Below are 21,473 nucleotides of genomic sequence, written 5' to 3' on the forward strand. Positions count from 1 at the left end.
TCAAGAGCTGGTTGTAGTATGAGCCTTGGAATGGAGATGCAGGGAATGTTACAGGTTGTGCCAGTTGGACTTCACGGGGGAGATTGTTGGGTATATGAAGCCCAACAGTCACATGGTTGTTTGTCTTCCCCAGAAGACTCTTCATTTCATATTTGATATGTTTATATAAATGGCTGTGTGCAGCCCATACATAATGTATTGTGTAATTGGAAATTGGTTAATAACAATCCTCCCTGCATTTCTGGTGGACGTAGCCACTTAGTGGTGAACCACGTTAATCTTGTGTCTTGAGTTCTTTGTTGTGTCTATTATTCTTTCTACTGTTTTCTGTTCATTATTATGTGTTTTCTCTGCTCGTTTTTAAACTAACAATTAGTAATTAGTAAATAGTAATCAGTAATTAGTACTGATAAATTATGAATGACCAAACATGAATGTACATAAAAAGGATTATGGATTAGAATTTGAGCAATTGTATTCAATTTATGATTTTATTATATTTGGTTTTTATTATACTGACTACTAATATTTTATAAATATAATATAAGGAGCTTACTCCTGGACTGGTTTACTTGTTTTGATCTGGGGATAGGACATAATAGGACTGAAATATAATATTTGTTTGGTCTATTGGAATAATTTATAGTCTAAAACTTGTCACATGATGCTCACAAAGATGCTAAGCTGGTTGATACATGCACCATGCAATATATGGGAGAAGAGCCTTAGAGCAAATAAAACTTAGATGAAATGAACTTTGTTATTTCATAAACAATTCCTTGTTCTAACATCACATTTTGAATTTTTTTGAGAATTCACAATAGTACCATGAAGTTCTTTTCCTCATATGCCCTTGCTTGAATTATGGTTTTGTAGGTTGACATTCACAATTTTATAGTTGACGTCGAACCAATTGTTGGAGTTTGTGGATTTGATGTTTTTTATAATTCTATTGTAAAGGTACGTATGGTAGTGATTATATTACATGAACTGGTTTTTATAGTTTGAAAGAGATTGGGTTAGTTTCTTAATATCTTGGAGAATGCACAATAAGGCAGAAGTGAAAGGTTTTTGTTGGTTTTATTGCAATCCAATGCCAAAGATAACAGGAAACAATTATTAAAGAGTTTGAAGAATCACAGACATTTGAAGAGGCTAAAACAGTTGGTAATATTGATTGAATATGCCAAAACCCATTGGAAGCCTCTGGGCGAGGCCTAAATTTTCCCCTTGTACGTATATGTTTTGATTTTGGAACATAAATTAACTCTCAATTATCATATAATTTCCTATTAAAAATAACATCCTATATATACACCAAGAGCCATGCCAAGAATAGCTTCCTCACTATAATTACGTGGTCGTTACATATATACATTAGATGAGCACTAGTCACTGTTATCATATAGAGTCTAGACACACTTTTCAATTATGATACATGGAATGTTAAGGTACAACACACATCTATCAAAGGCTTGGTTCCCAAACTTCTACTCATAATTTCTTGGAGACAAGGATTTTGAGTGTCCTTTCTTTCTTGGGTCAGCTACTTGTATCTTCAGCTTCAAGGTATTTGATTCCTTTTTCTTAGGGGCCAATTGAATTGATGTAAATTTCCTAAAAAATATTCAAATAGACTTGGAAAAATTAATTTCTACATCATACACAAAACTGAGGTACATAAGTTGTTAATATATTTCCTATTAAAAATTTTATTTCTGTAGTTTGTAATGCACACCCATAGAATATTTTTTGTTAACCACAACTCAGGGAATATGTGGCTGTTTATAACCATATCGAGTTGTTCTCAACATGTACTCCTTGTTGATTATTTGAAGGGGTTTACAGTTGTACTTATGTATTGATTCCAATATTTTGCTATTGGAGTAGAAGAGCCTCAGACAGCTTGAAGGAGAACAGAGGAGAACTATTGTATGACCTTTGTGGAAACTGGATTAATGTGGCACATCAGTTCCTGTGAGGGTAAACAACTGCAGCAATTACAGATTTGTCTGAGAATTTTCTTAGAGGAGTAGACCTATGACTTGTGAGTATAGCCCAATAAATTTTTAAAAAGTTCTGGAAAAAGATAAAGTGGGAGTGTGTGCAGCAGATCCAAATATCTCCCCAGTGATTTGCATGATTCCTTCCTCCTCAAGAAGGGTGTTAGTCATGACAGAGAAAAAGGTTTTTAATTTAAAGTTTCATGATATCATAAAGTTGAAAATATTTAGGACAATAATATTATTAAGTTCATTAATTTAATAGAACCCTTAAGATTTAAATAATTTGAACTTTATATGGTTTTCTAAATATCTTCTTGTCATCCTTGTTTTTGATTATGAAGCAAAAACTGGATAAACGCTACAAATTTTTATTCGAATTCGTTCTTAACTCTTTTAGTTCGTTTTTCGAGGCATTTTGTCTGTCTCATTAGTGTTTGGGGATCTTTGTAGTCGTTTCCCAATCCTAGTTTTGTTGGTTAATTCAAAAAATTAATCAAACAAGTCTTTTTATCTTTTGGTGCAAAATTGGACTTTAAGTCTGATATTTCACCAACTTTAGTCTGTTTTGTGCAAGGTCGGAGTTTGACTCCAACACTGCACCTTCTAGTCTTTCAAAGCTGCAATTCGGACATATGAGTCTGAATTACACCTTTTTGGTCATTTTTGTGCAAAATGGACTTAGAGGTCCGAATTGCACTCTTTTGAGTTTTCTAACTTTTCAATGTGCATATCGGACTTATAAGTCTGAAATGCATATTTATTTCGCACGACTTAGAATATTAATTGTTCTTAAGTTTTCAAAATCGTTTTGATTTCTTTTTCTTTTATATCTTTAAAGTCCTTTTTCGTCATCATTTGCTTGTTTATGAACGAGGGTTTTTGCGGATTTTGGAATCACAGTGAGGGCCGAAGCCATTCCACCCTTTTGGGTATGTTTCCTTGTCCCTCTTTCTTTATGTCTTCCTGATTGCTCAAGAGACTCATGTTATTTTCATATCATTAGAAAATGGTGTATGCTGTGGATTACAGCCCGTCATACACCATGTTCCAAATTTTGTTGGTGCATTTTCGAAGCACCCTTTGCTGAGTTTGTTTTGTAGAACATGGTGGATGCCAGGCCTATAACCCTGACATACACCATATTTCACATGTGCGTCCCGTGATTACAAACCCGACATACATTATTTTCATACCATTTGTTTTTGGTGTATGATGGGGTCACGACCCCGACGTACACCGAACTCTTTCCTTTCAGTGTATGTCGGGGCCATAGCCTTGCCCTACACTGATGTTATACATAGTTTTTGACAATTGTTGTTTGTTGGTGTATGTCGGGGCCGTAACCCTGACCTACACCATGGTTCTTCCCTTTGGTGTATGGCGGGTTTACGACCTTGTTATGCACCAAACATTGTGTGTTTCCCTTTGCTCCTTTTCAGTGGTTAAAATCGGGTTTCTTTATTTGACTTTCCTAAGGTGCAAATTGGGTCTACAAACCTGATTTACACCAAGCTGTTTTATGAAGCTTTTCAAATGCCAATCGGACTTATAAATCTGAAATGCATCTTATCTTTGTTTACACTAATGTTAGGTGTAAATCGGGTTTGTAATCCCGGATTACAAACCTGATGTTAGGGGTCAATAACACATGTTAGTTTATAGTGGGGTCGGGTGTTTATGTTTGGTTATGTTTGAGTCGCCGAAAGGTTCCTGTGGGGTAGTTGGTAGTTAGTGACGGTTGGCAACTTGGCCAACCGTCGAGTCTATATATGGTATGGATGGAACCTGGGCAAAGATGGTATTGTACTAGCATATTTTGAGAATTCAATAAAGATATCATTATTCTGTCATAGCTGTTCTATTATTGTTATTCATGCTTTGATATATATTAATGTTCTGTTACATGAATTGTTGGTACATGTGGGATATCTCTGTTTATCTATGAGTTTACCAACCTCACCACAAGGACTAAACATTTTGGCGCCGCTGCCTGAATGAACTTGGAGATAACTATGGCTGCAGGCGGAAGGAATTAATGGGTCGACCATTCAACCAACAATTAACTGTCGTAGACAGTGACACACACGAAGAAAGTACTGCGGAAGAGGCACGAGAGGATCGGTTGACGACAGACTTGGTAGAGTTGTGGGATGTGTCGGTCACGCAATACATGCAGAGGGAGGCTCAGGAGAGAGCCATCTTTGAAGGCACAGTATGTGGTGAACTCACCGTCAGCACTCCCGTCTTTGATCTGCTTGGAAGTATTCCAAGGTTGCTCACCAGAAATCTGATTGCACTCCAAGACCGAAGGGAGGAAACTGCATAGGAACTCCGTCGGCAACAAGTACTCCAAAGGTACGAAGAGTGGAACCGTAGGGAGGAAGAGGAAAGGGAGACGAGCTAATGCCATACCCCTGGCACTTAATGCCCCTATGACCAAACAAAGACAAACATACCACTACACCAAAGGAGTAGAAGAGGGAACTGTACGGAGATCTCTCCGCATAAAAGAACAAGCCGAGCAGAGACGGCGGCTAAGGGAAGTTGCTGACTCAAAGAGCCCTGAGGAACATAGAAGAATTCGGAGTGTGAGTCGGAGTCGTAGTCTGGAGAGATAAAGGCCGTGTACGTGGGAGGAGTTGGAGGAGGTCTCCAGGAACCTGCCACTTCCAGACGTAGCGGAGGAAGATCTTGCCGACCAAGCCCCACACTCGATGTCAAGTGAAGAAGACTTCGGAGCCGAGTCGTAGAGAAACTCGTCAGAGTATTCTGAACAAGGAGAGGAGGCGGTACGGGATTTGCACGAAGAGATCGCCAATATTTTTGAAACGACATTATTTGGCATCAGCAATTTGTCCTTGTCAGAGGGAATCAAAATAGGAGGGTCAGATCTAGAAACCCCGGGAAGGAGGGACTATAGGAGCGAGGGTGACCAAAGCCCTGCGGAGAAGTGTCCAACCAGGTCAAAAGACACATAATACCTTCTGGGCATATAATAACTTCCAAGTGCTACATAAAACCCTCTGGACAAAAACGATGGCACACACTCCAGAGAAACAAAAGCTTCCAAGATTCATGGGGGACGGGTCGGAGGATCCCGTACGACATTGTAAGACATGCGTGACCATTTGGGAGGCAAATGGCCAGGACGACCAGGATTGCTGGTTGAAGGCATTTCCAGGCACTCTGCGAGGAATAGCAATCGATTGGTATACGAACCTAGATGCCCAGTATAAGACATCATGGAACAATCTGAAGAAGGCTTTCCAAGAGGAGTTCAAACTCCTACGGGATGACAATGAAATAGTGGCGGAAATTTACAATACCAAGTAGGGAAAAAGTGAAAGTGTGCGGGCCTATAACAGAAAGCTGAGGGAACTGCTCAACAAGATGGAGAACTAGCCGGCTGATGACCTGAAGAAGAGATGGTTTGTTGAAGGACTTGTACTGTCTCTCAGACGGAAGATGAAGGTGGTCCCTCTGCCCTCGTATGACGAAGCATACAACCGCGCGATGGACATTGAGAGTGAAAATAAGACATCCCGAGGGAAACGCTGGGTGAGCGATGGTGATAGTACGGATGAAGATAGCGACGCGGAATCTAAGACCGTACAAGCACTCCGAAGGGATATGATGAGGATGATGAAAGAACTAAAGGCTGACAAAGAAAATGGCAAGGAAGGGAAGGAACTATGGTGCACCGATTGTAAGACAAAAGGGCGCACTAAGGGGAGTTGCCCTCGAAAAGCCTTCTGTGACATCTGCCAAGTAATAGGACATTCCATTAAGGAATGTCCGTACAACTTGAAAGCATGGAGTACACAAGTGCTCTACGCCCAACCCGACCAAGTCACACCGCCAACGACACCTTCGAAGTCGGCAGCAAACTCGGACGCCTCTCTTGGAGGGTATCGAAACAATCGGCGGGGTAAGAACAGGTCCAACAATAACACGCCGAGTAGAATTTAGTACGACGCAAAAGGACGACCCATGATCCAATGCTGGAAATGCAACGAATGGGGTCACTTTGTGCGAGAGTGTCAAAATGGAGATGACGCATCGAGTTTGTTGTGCAAATGGTGCGGTTCGAGGAATCAGGAGGACACAAGGTGTCCAAAGCAAAAAGGGGTAAATATGCTGGAGGTAGAAGAGCCGGAGGAAGGTGTACTGGCAATCACAAGATTGCAAAACAAGAAAGCCATGTATCCTGACCCTCGCACGGAGAAGGAAAGACTCCAGGAAGCTAGGGCAGACATTGAACGTGCGATGGCAGAAGAACGAAGGGCCTCGCATTCGGCTGCCAGTACCCCACTTCGGTCAGGACCGGAAAAAACTATCATTAAGTAGATGTTATAGACCGCTATACCCGTACGGGTATCCGACCTCCTACAGACCATGCCGCAGTTGAGGATGGCCCTCACAAATGCAGCCGGTGACATCACCGTCGACCAGGAACACCGATCGACAGAACCACCTAGTACGGCTCCAGTGAAGGAACCTGGTACGAATCTCATAGACCCTATGCTGCTCACCGTAAGCATTGGATGAAAACCTGCCGTGGTGGAGATGGACATAATGGGACAGAAGCTCACAAACACCATTGTGGATGGCGGGTCTAGAGTCAATGTGCTATTGGAAGAAACTTGGAGAGGTCTTGGCAAGCCTACCCTCTGGCCACCGACACTCCACCTTGTCGATGCGGATCAGCATGACATCAAACCCCTCGGGAATCTAATGGCACAAAAGGTGGTGATCAGGACATAACAATTCCTTCTGGACTTCATAGTCATTCCACTGGAGAGAAAAGCGTACGACGCCCTCCTGGGAAGGGGATGGTTGATCATGGCTAGAGCCAATCATAACTGGAAGAAGAATACACTCTCAATCGAGGTCATAAGTATGTGATTGACCTGAGGAATCAGTCCGTAAGTGAAGAGCTTGCGTCATCTGACTCCGACGCAGAGGACTCAAATAGATGGGAGTTGGGTTCCGAAGGAGACAAAGTGGGAGGGAACCCAACAAGGAAGGAGTGCTAGAACTGGATGGATGCTCTGAAGATGGAACTAGTTCATTGGCCGAGCTCTTCCATTGGCAGATGGAGGTCTACGAGGTCTTATGGAAGAGCAGTCATTTCCCCCAGAGTACGGTAGGTACTAGGAAGGGATGGCACGGGTGGATGACACACTAGACCACCAGTTCGAACTAGACAAACGCATCAAGTACGAGGAAAGGGATGTGAGAAAACTCAATCTAGGCAAGGACGAGGACCCGTAGGTGATACTCGTAGGGGATGACTGGAATCCCGTATTGAAGGCGGCAGCCTTTAGGATATTTCTGGAATACAAGGACTTGAAGGGGGTACCACTGGAATTGTGTGTACATCGCATATCCCTTGTACCAGGAGCCCAACCTATATGGAGGAGACTGTACAGGATGAACAAGAATTACTTCGGCCAAGGTGAATGAGAAAATCAACAAAATGTTGGAGGCTGGGATCATATTCAAAGTGGAAACAAGTGACTGGGTTTCCCCAATAGTCATTTCTCTCAAGAAGGAGGCTAATTAGATAGACTTTAGGTACCTAAACGAAGTAACAATCAAAGATCCATTTCCAATCCCATTCACTGACAACATTCTAGAAGAAGTAGCTGGGCACGAGATATACACCTTTCTGGATGGGTTCTCGAGATACAATCAGATAAGTATTGCGGAAGAAGACAAGTTAAAGACCACATTCGTGGTGGAAGAGGGGGTGTACGCCTACAACCGCATGCCCTTTGGGCTATGTAATGCACCGACAACCTTCCAGTTACACATCTTTGAAAAAATGTCCGTAGGAAACTTCAGGGCATTCTTGGATGATTGGTCGATTTTCAGTGATCAGGACACCCATCTAAAGGCACTCGTAGAATGTATGGAGAGGTGCCAGAAAGCTAGGCTAGCTCTTAACTCGAGGAAGTGCAGGTTTATGGTACCGCAAGGAAAGCTTCTTGGCCACATTGTTTGTAAAGAAGCTCTGAAGACAGACCCAGATAAGATAGGAGTGATCGTCAACATGGAGAATCCGATGAATGTAACAGGGGTAAAGTCATTCTTAGGCCACGTTGGCTACTACCGGAGATTTATCAAAGGCTTTGCTCAAGTCTCCTGGTCCCTAGACAAGTTGACAAGGAAGGGAGAGTCGTTCGTATGGGGTACGAAGCAGGAAGGAGCCTTCAAGGAATTGAAAGATCGGTTGGTGAGTGCACCAATACTAGTTTACTTGGATTGGAATAAAGAGTTTCACATACACGTCGATGCCTCCAACTTCGCGATTGGTGCTACCCTTGCACAAGTAGGGACACAAGGACTGGATCACTTCGTTTTTTTCGCCAACCGACTTTTGTCAAGGGCTGAATGAAACTACAACACAGCAGAGAGGGAGGTACTCGGTACAAAAGTTTCGCCACTACCTGTTGGCTACTCCGTTCACGTTTTACGTGGACCATCAGGCACTAATATACTTGGTAAATAAACCAATTATCCAAGGTCGAGTAAGTAGATGGCTACTACTCTTCCAAGAATTCACCTTCACCATTATTGTGTAGCCATGTAAGTCCCATGTGATAGCTGACCAACTATCAAGGATCAGGTCAGGGGAACAGGCCGAAGGGGTGAACGAGGACTTCCCAGATGCACACTTGTTCTAGATTGCAGTACTACCATTGTGGTACGAAAAGATCGGCCAGTACCTCTCTACTTCCACATTCCCAAAGGAGATGTCCTCGGGGGAACGACGGAAGCTGGTGCTGAAGAGTAAGACTTTCCAACTAATCAATGGCCTGTTGTATAAAATGGGCCCCAATCAAATCCTCAGAAGATGTGTTATGGAGGAGGAAATCCTTAGTGTCTTGAAGGAAGCACACGACAACTTAGCAGGCGAACACATAGGACCAGATGCAATTGCGAGGAAAGTACTTTTTTCCGGTCTGTGGTGGCCAACTCTACACACTGACGCCCGGGAGTGGGTGGTCGGGTGTGACACTTGCCAACGTGCAGGAAAGCCACTCAAGCGGGACTTCATGCCCCTCTTTCCCTCGCAGCCACAGGAGCTATTTGAACGGTGGGGTCTGGACTTTGTAGGACCCTTGAAGCCGAGTAGCATGCACAGGTGCAAATATATTGTAGTGGCCACAGAATACCTCACTAAGTGGGCAGAAGCCAAAGCCTTACCAGATAACATGGCTCTAAGTACGACACGGTTCTTGTATGAATAGATTGTCACTAGGTACGGGATACCACTTCAAATCACCAGTGACAAGGGAGTGCACTTTGTCAACCAAGTAATCCGTACCATGATTGTAGAGTTCAAAATCTTTAACAATCTCTCTAGTCCGTACTACCCCCGAGCTAATGGACAGGCAAAAGCAACCAATAGGGTATTGGTGTCAATAATTTATAAGTCACGTGGGGTGGAGCAGGAGGATTGGGAGGAAAGGCTACCAGCCGCACTGTGGGCTTACCGCACAACCTACAAGGTCACTACTAGGCATACCTCGTTCCAGCTCATGTACGGGCAAGAGGCAGTTGTACCTGCTGAGTACACCATACCAAGCCTCCAGGTGGCGGTGCATAATAGACTCAGTGATGAAGAAAGCTTGAGTGCAAGGCTTGACAACCTGGTGAAACTGGATGAACAGGGGGTGGTGGCACAATGAGCAATGGAGGTAGCGCAACGACGACAAAAGTGCTCGCAAGACAAGCACCTACGACGGGTCAACTTCCGTCCGAGGCAGTTGGTTTTGAAGTATAACGGTCGGAACGAACTCTGACCAGGGTAGTTTAAAGTTCGTTGGCTTGGACCCTATAAGATTAGAGAGGTCGGCAAGAATGGGGCGGTGAAGCTATCCACCCTGGATAACAATCCAATTAGGGACCCAATGAATGGTTCAAAACTGAAAGTTTACAAAGAACGAAACAAACCTGTGATCGGGATACACATGCTGAGATACGCTACAAAAGGGAGCTGAACCATTGGCCATAGCAGGGAAGCCGATGAAGACCCGGTGGTGAAAGCAGAACCCTACGAGAGAGATGAAGATTGGGGAAAGCCTCTTGCAGCCATGGAAGAACGGCTTGTGCCGAAGCGGGTGGAAGGTGTTGTGGTTCCCAGGACCCACAAGCACCTGACAAATGCATATTTTGGGGATCTAGCTGTATGGGTATGGATTTCAGGACATTGGAAGAAGCGAGCCCCATATGAGGGTCTTCGAGAAGGGTACGTAGCATACGATATCGATGAAGAGGCCGAAGCCAGAAGGAAAGCTGAAAATGCAAATAAAGAGGAGGAACTTGTAGACCTAGAGGAAGAACTTGACTTAGAGGAGTACGGGGCAACTCTAGGTCCCTGCTTAACGATGGTGCTGAAAACAGAGGACCTATTCATCATCGCCTCCCAGGCAGGCGAATTGGAAGCCAGACCAAATTCGTTATACCGGGTGATCCCTAACCCTGCAGGACCTCCGGAGGTTGACGGAGAAAGAGTAAAATGGTATCAACAGTACAGAGGCCGCTACATTGACGGGTGGTATAAGGGGGTGGGACCGCTCCGTTAGTTGACAAGATATGGGACCTAGTGTACGTGGGGACGTGTTGTGCACAAGAATGCTACAGGAGGATGCCGAACGTATGTATGTGGTTGTAGGATTCAGAGATAAGGGTAAGGTCCTAGGGTGGTTCCTCGGGTGTAAAGAGGAACATAGCAAGCGAAGACACTGACAAAGGGCTAAATAAAAGATGGAAGGAAAACATAACGCGTGGCAAGGGAACAACAAAGAAAAAATCAGGTATCCGTACAACAAAGAGGAAACTGAGGCGGCGAAAAAATCTAGAGGCATCCGAAAAGGCAACAAGCTATCCTGAAGATCAGAAAAGACCGAATGCATGACGAAAACGGACCCCGGGGTACCTTAGTATGTTGAAGGTACGAAAGGTTGGATTTAAAAAATATTATTGCTTGAAGACTTTAAAACCATTGTTAAAGAAGGGGGTACTAAAAGTTAGAAATGAAAAGTACGTGGAAGAAATAAAAGGGCCAGGGTTGATAAGCATAAAAAAATTAAAATGTAAAGCAAAAGTAATGGAAGGGAAAAATACATTTAATAAAAAAACACTTATTTTATAAAAAATTATTGAAATATTTATGCCTAACCCTAACCCTGGAAAGATCAAATGATTATAAGAAGTTCCAAAGAGCCCTTTGTACACACCACGCAGGCAAAATCAGATCCGAGGTAGCAGAACTTGTCAAAGAGAAAATTTCAGAGAAAAAAGAAGGTGCCAAGCAAGGTTGTATGGGTCCATACACCTCACACCAGCCCAAGCACAAACCGTACGGCCACCACGAGCTGAAGAAACCACATCATCCGTACGGACGACAGAGGACAAGACACAAGGAATTCGCGAAGTAGAGCCAGAGAATCTGTACAGCCTTGACAGATCGTACGATGTACGACCTGAGAAAGGAGGAGCGGAAAATCCGTACAGCGTGGATAGCCCGTACGGTGCACAACCAGGCGAGACAAAAGAATCAGTACGACGCACGGCCAACAGACTGTGAAACTCGTGCATACGTTAATCATCCGTACGATGTACAACCGACGAAGAAGGAAGTCTTGCACACTTCGTACGGTGTACGGCCCGCGAGACAAGGAATCCGTACGCATGGGGGAGACATACTGTACGACAAAACATCACACTCGGCATCACAGGAAACCAATCCGTACAATCTTGTACGGATATCAGCGAGTAAAGGAGGAAGGCCGTATGACCAGAAAACGTGCATCCCGTATGGGCATGATCCATACAATCCCCTCCTGGCAGGCGTCCGTACACGCAGAGAGCAGTTGCATAAAAAAATTGAGGGTATCTATGTAGAAATTCGTGCCACTCGTGTAGAGATGAGTGCAGAGTTAGCGTAGGTTGAAGAGGCCGTACGGTCAGGGAAGGGAAGTGTACGGACTAATCCGTACGGTGTAGAGGCAATAGTTGGTCCAATGGTCCGTACAAATTGGTGGGTCACACTTGCAGACCGTTATAATAATGGTAAAGGACTGGACAAAAACAGGAAAATATGGCAAAGCAGTTACAGTGCAACCATGATCGCTACAGACCTAGCCAACAGCAGCAAGAAGGCCAAAATTAGGCCAAAAGTTTAGAAGGATCCGGAGGGAATCACTGCTGAGAATGTAGCCTTTGAGAGCGTGACTGGCAGCGAATGCCGTACTTGGTGGGAGGAAACCCCTTCTGACCATGTGATAAAGGACTCCCTTAGGAAAGCATAGGTAGACCATGCCATCCAGATGCTGACATTCAACATCAAGGATTTGAGCCGGTGTTGCGGACCATGGTGTCTGGATACAACCGCTAGGAAAGGGCTTGCATCATTCAGTTCCAGGGCTGCACGGTACGGGTGTCCTTCAAGGCGGAAGACTTCAGGAGGGTATTTGGTATACCTGAGAAGGGAGCATTTGCAGCGAAACCAACCAAGAAGCTCACCTAGGAGAAAAAGAAGTGGCTGTTGGACTTGGTATGCAGAGATGACTTGACAGAAGAGCAATGGAAGAGTGCCTGGTCTGACAGTAGGGGATTGAAGCGTGCTTTTATCGCACCAGGAGAATGGAGAATGCTGATGGACTTGGTAAAAAGTCGGCTCACAAGGGCCAGCCGTGCATCTGATATAGCCATTTGGATGATAGGGTTGATGAATGGCATTAAGTGTGGTAAAGTTTACAACTGGGGGCTGCTTTTAGCTGAGAGGATTCATGATTTCCTCAAGCTGGAACAAAAGACATTTTACATGTGCCACCACGCCATCAGTCTATTCCTGGATGCCGTACGCTTGCAAGTACCGCCGGAAATGTGGGGTACTTTCGAACTGCATGGAAGGGTGGAACCCAATAAGCCGTCCATGTACTATTATGCCCATCTGGACGCTCTTGGTACGCAACCGACAAACAGGAGGAAGTTGGACGTGTCCGTTGAAGTTGAAGATGATAGCAATACCGAGGATTCCGAGGAGGAGGCCGAAGAAACTGAGGAGGAGGAGAGTGGAGATGAGGGATTCCGTATGGCATCACACATGACAGGAGAGGAGGAAGGGGAAGTAGAATCACAGCAACAGGAAGGGGAGGAGGAGGAAGAGCAGCATGGAGGGCTGCGAGCATAGTGGAAAAGCATGCGGGTGAAATTCACACCCCCCAAATTGTCCTCTTCAGCACACTTGGTACCACAGGAAGCACTTACAGTGGCCAGCCCCGTAGGGGACGTAAGACCAGTAGGAGTGTTGTTCAGGAGAATTGATGAAGGAGAACCATCGGTACAACGACGAGTGTCACTACTACAGATCAGTCTGGCTGTACTCGAGTCATAAGTTGTACCAGCCACAACGCGTACCAGTAGGCTTGACTGTACGGGTAGTGACCTAGGTGGTGGGAGAATGGCAGACCGTATGGTGGCAGAGGAGGTCGTACAACATAGTTTGGATGTAATGGTTCAGGGGACGACCGTACCAGAGGAAGAAGCAGTCTTACAAGAGATCGGTACTAGTAAGACGGGTACTAGTATGTTGGATATTGGCATGACGGATACTAGTACGCTGGATATTGGCGGCAGATACTAGTACGCCGGGTACTAGTATGGTACCAACAGGGAGAGATGAGTCGGGGGATGTACCGATGACAGGAGATGGTCTGGAGGAGTTGGTGGTACTAGACACACTGATAGACGAGGATATAGATGCATCTCTGGACGGGTGGCTGGGGTAGTTTGCACTCACACCTCACCCTCCCACCTCGCCTTCACCACATGCCATGGTAGTTGGACGGAGCTAGACACAACATAGGACCACCCCTATTACAGATTAGGATGAGAGGATGTCTGCTAAGGAGCAGAATAGAGCAACTAGAAGTGGAGGACATTTTTCGAAGATCATCGATGTTGAGGAGAGCGGGTCCGGAGGACTACTGGCAGGTCTTTACCTCACTCCGCCAGACCCTAGCGATCCAGCAGGCTCGCTCCAGCGGTTCTTTGGGGAGCTACAGGGGATTTCAGATATAGCACGTGGAATGGCACAGTTGACTGGACAGATGGATGTCGGCAATTCAGCTGATACTGAGAAGCTGTGCCACTTCATGAGTTTCGGATGTGCGGACGAGTTTGCATGCCACTTTGAGCAGTAGGGGTGGCCAGACAATAGTACGCCGAAGATGGTACAAGAGTGGACGCACATGCGACTGGTGGAGGGAGTGGGCACCCTGGGTGCCACCTTGAGCAATATGGAAGGATCTTTCCGGGATGTCTACTTGCAGATGCGACAGAGTCAGATAGAGCAACAGACCCAGCGGCTGTATGCAACAAAACTGGAGAAGGAAGGGGAGAAGCGTGTGAAGTTAGCCGCAGTGGAGAAGAACCTGAGGATTGAGCTAGAAACGAAGGTGACTACTTATGAGGCCCGTTGCAGCATGCAGAAGGAGGTATAGGTACTCAGGTGGTTGAGCTTACTCTACAGATGGAACAGAAGGACAAAAAACTATTGGAGGCCGCACACATGGTCAAGAAGGCATGGGAGCGGCAATTGATAGCAGAGAAGCACCTCAGACTCTAGACAGGGCAACAACCTTCCTCTTTGACCACCGCAGGGACACCTCCTCCCCCTTCTCGGTCTTAGGCTTTTGTTTATTATTCCAGCTCCTGTTGTCTCGGTCATCTGGAAGACGACTACTTTTTTTGGGGGGGCTGATGTTAGGGGTCAATAACACATGTTAGTTTATAGTGGGGTCGGGTGTTTATATTTGGTTATGTTTGAGTCGCCGAAAGGTTCCCGTGGGGTAGTTGATAGTTAGTGAGGGTTGGCAACTTGGCCAACCGTCGAGTCTATATATGTTATGGATGGGATCTGGGCAAAGATGGTATTGTACTGGCATATTTTGAGAATTCAATAAGATATCATTATTCTGTCATAGCTATTCTGTTATTGTTATTCATGCTTTGATATATATTAATGTTCTGTTACGTGAATTGTTGGTACGTGTGGGATATCTTTGTTTATCCGTGAGTTTACCAACCTCACCACAAGGACTAAACACCCTATTTACACTCAAAGGAATTCTTATTCTATCATAAGTTAGGGTTTTTGAAACCCTAATAAGATGATTCTGATGAGCTAAGCATGGTGGTGATCTTTTTCAAATGTTGCAGTTGCAATCACAGCTAGATGAGAGAGCCATCACCAAGCAAAAAGGCTATGAAGTTCAAGAAGCAAGACCCTAATTCGATCTTCCCGTCTTCATCTATGTCATTTAATATTGACAATATAAGGGATACAGAGATAGGACACATAGATCTCGAGGAATTCCTAAAGAGAGTCAAAGAGCCACCAGAGTACTACAAAATGGAGGCAACCATTGATCAACACAGAATCTTGAGTTTGTGTTAGCATTAGCTAACAGGTATGATCCAGTAAGAAGGTCCGTGAAGGACATAGAGGGGAAGAAGACTATAATCAAGTTGGATGAGGATTTCTTTGACACTATCTTCAAGTGCCGAAACATTGATCAATATGCCAATATTGACATGTAGTCAAGACAAGCATACCATGACAATAATTTAGATAAGTGTAGGAGAAGTATCAATGATAATTGGTTGAAGACTCCAAGGCCTACTATTGGAAGGTGGCCTAAGACTATTTATCGAAGTGACTTCATTAAGGAGGTAAATGATTTGATTACTCTTCTTAGTAGAGTAAAGGGACTTCCTGTTTCAGATACTTATCATAAGTGGATGTATCAATACATCCATATCATCCGGCAAAATAAGAAGAAGATCTATTAGGGTAAGCAGATAAGTGATGCTTTGTGTGAAGAACTGACCAAAGTTCCTACTACTTTGAAGTTCTATATGACTTAATACCTAGTATGTGCAACAACCTCAACGATGCATTTTCCATGATTGTCTACCATAGGAGATAGGAGTCAGATTCTTGTATATCAATATTACTCACAATTGACTCTAAAGAACAGTTTACACCATTTCAGGAGAGTGAATGATGCTTTCTTTTGTCATTATATGTGCATGTTTGATAAAGAACTTTAGAAGAAGAGAGTTTCAGATGAAGCTTGGAACATGGTGAACCCGTGTGGGTGTATGTTCGTACAATTCCCTACTTTTACTTATCTCAGACTAGGATGCTATGTGTTGATGTTTTATAGCTTCGGTCGGAGTAGTCTCATAAAATCATATGTATAAGTAATGCTGATTATAGTTGATATGAATATATACATATTAATATATGTAATAATAATGTGTTATTATTATTATATATATAAATATTTATATATACATAATTTATATTTATCATTGTTTATACAAAATCGAATATGAGCACCGTATCTATATAAGTATTGATTGTATTGATCAAAGGAAATGATCAATATAAATTGATTCTCCACATTAATAGTTCGATATCAATTTATCGCTGTGTATATCGACAATAATCGATTTCCCTTCAAAAACAATTATGAGAATTGTTACTTGCAGATAATAGTGATAACTAACGATTAGGAGAATCGTTAACTGCTGTCAACTAATAACAAACGATTAGAGGAATCGTTGTCTATTGTTTAAACCGATAACAAACGATTAGGAGAATCGTTGTCTTGCAAATCAGATTATGACTTTCGGTATAGAGACATCTCAATTCATCAACATGTCTCCATGTACGTAGAGGCATGGCTGTCCATTGACATGCCTATACTGTAAGGTATATATTATGACGGAGTTTGTTTTTAATAGGCAAGTACAGTAATCGAAAGTGCAAGCCTTCAGATATCGATCTCCTCCATTTAGTAGACTCTCAAATACGTTATGCATTAAGTTGTGTTCCCTTCACATAAGCAACAACCTGCACTCAAGGGTTCATTGTCATATAGTTTAGTGAGAACCAAGTATTAGAAAAAATAAAAACTGCTCACATATCTAATCTGATCCAAACTTTAACATGGTATCAGAGCTAGTTTGAAGAAAAGATCCGATCAGATTTATAAAAGGGAAACAACGAATCTCCATTAAAAGTTCTAGAATTCTATATTTGACATAATGGTGAATGGAGTTAGACCCGAGGACCGACTTGAAGGAGCTGCAAATTTTGTATCTAGGAAGTTTAGAATGATGCTCGCATTAAAGGAACATGAATTAAACACTCTTGTGGAAAAGGCCTTACCCATGCCCGATGAATAAGACGAAAAATTCCTATAGACAAGAAATAATAATAAAGCTATGAAACTATTGGTGGATGGAGTAAAAGATCATATTGTTCCTATTATCTCAAAATTAGATACTGCTTATCTAATGTTTTCTACACTAGAGAACATGTTTGAGATAAATAACACTAGTAGGGTTCTTGCTCTAAAACAATAACTACACCACATCAAAATGAACTAAAGTGAAACTATCATTTCATATTTCATGAGGATAACGGAGCTATGAAACCAATTATCTACTATTGGTCACACATTCGATAGCAAGGAGTTGACAATGCTGGCACTCAACGGACTTCCTACTTCTTGGGAATCGTTTATTCAAGGAATTAGTGCTCGATCCAAACTCCCCAAATTTGATCGGTTGAAGACTGATTGTATACAAGAAGAATCCAAATCGATCACTAGAGGGACTGGAATTAACTCCCAAAATGAAGAGATGCAAGCCCTAAACACTCAGTCTCACAAAAGAGGAAAGAGGAATAACTCCGAGAAGAGGAGAGGTAAGGACTCAACTAGGAAGCAATCATTCAAAAGGAAGAGGGTCCTATCTAAAGTACAATGCTTTAGATGTGATAAATATGGTCACATTGCTGTAAAGTGTCCTGACAGACCTAAGCCTCAAGCCTCGATTGTTGAAGTCAGTGAGCCCAACACAGACTTTGAAAGACTTGTATTCTACTCAGCTCTATCCAGTCAAGTATCAACCAGCCTTAATACTTGGGTAATAGACGGTGGGGCATCTCGACATATAACAAGATTCAAAAAGCACTTAGACACTATGATAGAAAAATCTGATGAGGAAGTCACAATTGGGGATGATTCAAACTACCCAATGAATGGGATTGGAACTTGTAGCGAAAATCAGGCATTGCCCTTCAATTAATAGGTGTACTATTTGTGCCAGGCATCAAACGCAACCTAATTTCCATATTAGCTCTTGAAGACAAAGGATATAGAATCACCTTCATGGATTGAAAAGTCTTAGCCTGGCCTAAGATCTCAAACATCAAGAAGGCACACACCATTGGAGTTCGACATGGGTGCCTGACAGCCTGTACAAACTTTGCATCTCTCCTTCAGAAGCACTTATTCATGAATCTTCTAACACTTGTGAGTTATGGTATGGAAGATTAGGGCATCTTCGTTTTCGTGCTCTACCCTCTCTAGAGAAAATGGTGATAGGGATACCTAAACTGACTCAAGAACATGATGGAATTTGCAAAGGGTGTGCCTTAGGGAAAAATACCTAGGGCACATTTCATAATAGTGAAAGTAAATCCAAAAATGTATTAGAAATTGTTCATTTTGATTTATGTGGACCTATGTTAGTACCCTCTTTAGGAGGATTTTTGTATTATGTTAATTTTTGTAGATGGTTATTCTAGGAAGACATGGATATATTTTCTAAAGTGTAAAGAGTCTGATGAAGTCCTTAAAAGGTTTAAGGAATTCAAGGCTTTAGTAGAAAATATATCAAGTAAAAGTATAAAGACCCTTAGATCAGATAATGGGGGGGAATACATCTCTGAAAATTTTAAATTTTTTTGTAATAATGTTAGGATTAAGAGGGAGTTCACTATTCCTTACAACTCTCAACAAAATGGGGTAGCAGAAAGGAAAAACAAAACTATAGTAGAAGCAACCAAAGCCATGATGCATGACCAAAACCTTCATACCTCATTCTGGGCTGAAGCCTCTAGTGCTGCTGTGTATATCCAAAACAGATGTTCACATTCCTTTCTTTATAACAAAACTCCTGAAGAAGCATTCACAGGAATCAAACCCGACATAGGTCACTTAAGAATTTTTGGCTGTCTTGTTTACATTCACATCCCTAAGGAGAAAAGATCTAAATTAGAACCCTTTGGGAAAAAGGGAATCTTTGTTGGGTATAGTGAAACTTCTAAAGCCTATAGGGTCTATATTCCAAGTCAAAAACAAATTGAACTAAGCAGGGATGTAATATTTGAAGAGGATGTTGCATTCAAAAGATCTAAGGATGTTAATGAAATAAATGATGAATCCCCTCAATACAGTGAAAAGGATCACTCCTCCGATATTCCAAGTGAGACTAACGAATCAATTGAAGGCAACAATCACATTGAACCTATGGACTATATGGTTGAACCTAGTGACACTAATGTGACTAAGAAAAAACCACTATGGGCCAAGAAGATGATTGAGGAGGCTGAAAATTATGCAGGTCCAAAAGGAACTTTCAGGGAAAGTAAAAGACCTAATAGATTCTCTAGCTATATTGCTCTAATGAGTGAAATCACAAATCAGAGCCTTCTACTGTTGAGGAAGCCTTTCAACATCAAGCCTGGAAAGAAGCCATGACAGAAGAGTATAAGTCTATTCTCAAGAATGATGTTTGGGACATTGTGCCTAGGCCTTTGAACAAATTAGTAGTGTCTTCTAAGTGGCTTTTCAAAATCAAACATGCTGCAGATGGAAGTATTGAAAATACAAAGCTAGGTTTGCTGCCAGAGGTTTCTCTCAGAAAGAGGGAATTGATTATGAAGAAACATTTGCTCCTGTTGCCTGATACACTTCTGTTAGAGTTGTGATTGCTATTGCTGCATCAAAAGGACGGAAAATCGATCAAATGGATGTAAAAATTGCATTTCTAAACGGTGTAATAGAGGAGGAAGTTTATCTGGAACAACTTGAAGGATTTGTAGTGCGTGGACAACATTCTCATGTTTGCAAATTGAAGAAAGCCTTATATGGGCTCAAACAGGCTCCTCAGGCCTGGTATGAAAGGATAGATCACTATCTATCAGGGCTTGGCTTCTCAAAGAATAATGCAGATCTGAACCTTTACTTCAAGTGGAATTTGACACGAAGGACTTAGGGCTTCTACACTATTTTCTTGGTTTAGAAGTATGGCAGCAGACTGATGAGATTATTCTAAATCAAGGGAAATACATTATTGACATTCTAAAAAGGTTTGGAATGATGGATTGTAAGTCTATGTCCACTCCCATGGAAACAAACTTACACAAGTTAAGAGAGGCAACTGCAAGTTTTGAATCAACAGATTCCACCCTCTACCGGCAGATGATTGGATCATTGATATATTTGGTCAATACTAGACCAGATATTTGTTATGCTGTGAATGCACTCAGTCAGTTCATGTGTGAACCGAAGCAGTTACATATAGCTGCAGCAAAACACATTTTGAGATATCTGCGTGGAACAATTGGATATGGCTTAAAGTATAAAGATATATATCTAAACTTATACGGATATACAAACTCAGATTGGGCTGGAAGTGTGGTAGATCGTAAAAGCACATTAGGGTGCTGCTTCAGTTGAGGATCAGATATGATATCTTGGTTTAGTAGAAAGCAATCTTTAGTTGCTCAAAGCTCCTAGAAGCAGAGTACATTGCGGCATCTATGGGAGCACGAGAAGCAGTATGGTTGAGAAAACTCCTTGTAGGATTGTTTGGACAATCCGTAGATCCTACTATCATCCACTGTGATAACTAGAGTTGTATAAAGCTTTTAGTAAACCCAGTATTTCATGACAGATCCAAACATTTGAAATACCTTATCACTCTGTTAGAGACATGGTGGAGAGAAAGGTAATTTAGTTGAGGTATATTAGTACTGAAGATCAAACAACAGACATTCTTACCAAGCCTCTCGCCAAAACAAAGGTAGAACACTTCAGAGGTAAGCTTGGTATGATTGAAATGTAAGTTCTGAGTTTTAAGTCTCAACATTATTATTGTACTAATATATTCTAAAGATGTTTAATATAAACTCTTTTTGTCATTATGGGCACCTGTGTGCATCATTAAGAAGTGACGACTTCTGATTGATAATCACTTGTATTTCTAGTAGTTATTGGAAGGTGACGACTTTACAATAACTCTGCAATCTATCATGATAGATATCATATGGTTGATATCTGTGAACATGTCATGATAGTGCATATCTCTTAAAACAATTTCAACTGTATATCATAAGGTTGATATCTTGAATTGTTGAGATATGTCATGGTGGATGTTAAGTGCTTAATATCTGTGAGTATGCCATGATCTTTATACATCCCTATGGTAGGCATCATATGGTTGATGCTAGTGCACATACCATATTGGATATGTTGAGTTATGGTGAGTGTCATAAGTGTTGATGCTTGTAGACCATTGCTCCTGATA

The 21,473-nt window shown here is 42.4% G+C and overlaps 1 protein-coding gene across 2 annotated transcripts in view; it reads left to right on the plus strand.

The window, feature by feature from the left end:
• LOC131029744 (uncharacterized) overlaps positions 1-21,473 on the plus strand; it is a 229,446-nt gene that overhangs the window by 158,254 nt on the left and 49,719 nt on the right. For both annotated transcript variants that reach the window (XM_057960387.2, XM_057960386.2), the window contains one exon: positions 877-960. In XM_057960387.2, coding sequence (XP_057816370.1) covers positions 877-960 — 84 coding nt within the window. The remainder of the gene's footprint in view (positions 1-876; positions 961-21,473) is intronic.

The sequence above is a fragment of the Cryptomeria japonica genome, chromosome 9 (assembly GCF_030272615.1).
Source record: "Cryptomeria japonica chromosome 9, Sugi_1.0, whole genome shotgun sequence".
NCBI classification, from domain to species: domain Eukaryota; kingdom Viridiplantae; phylum Streptophyta; class Pinopsida; order Cupressales; family Cupressaceae; genus Cryptomeria; species Cryptomeria japonica.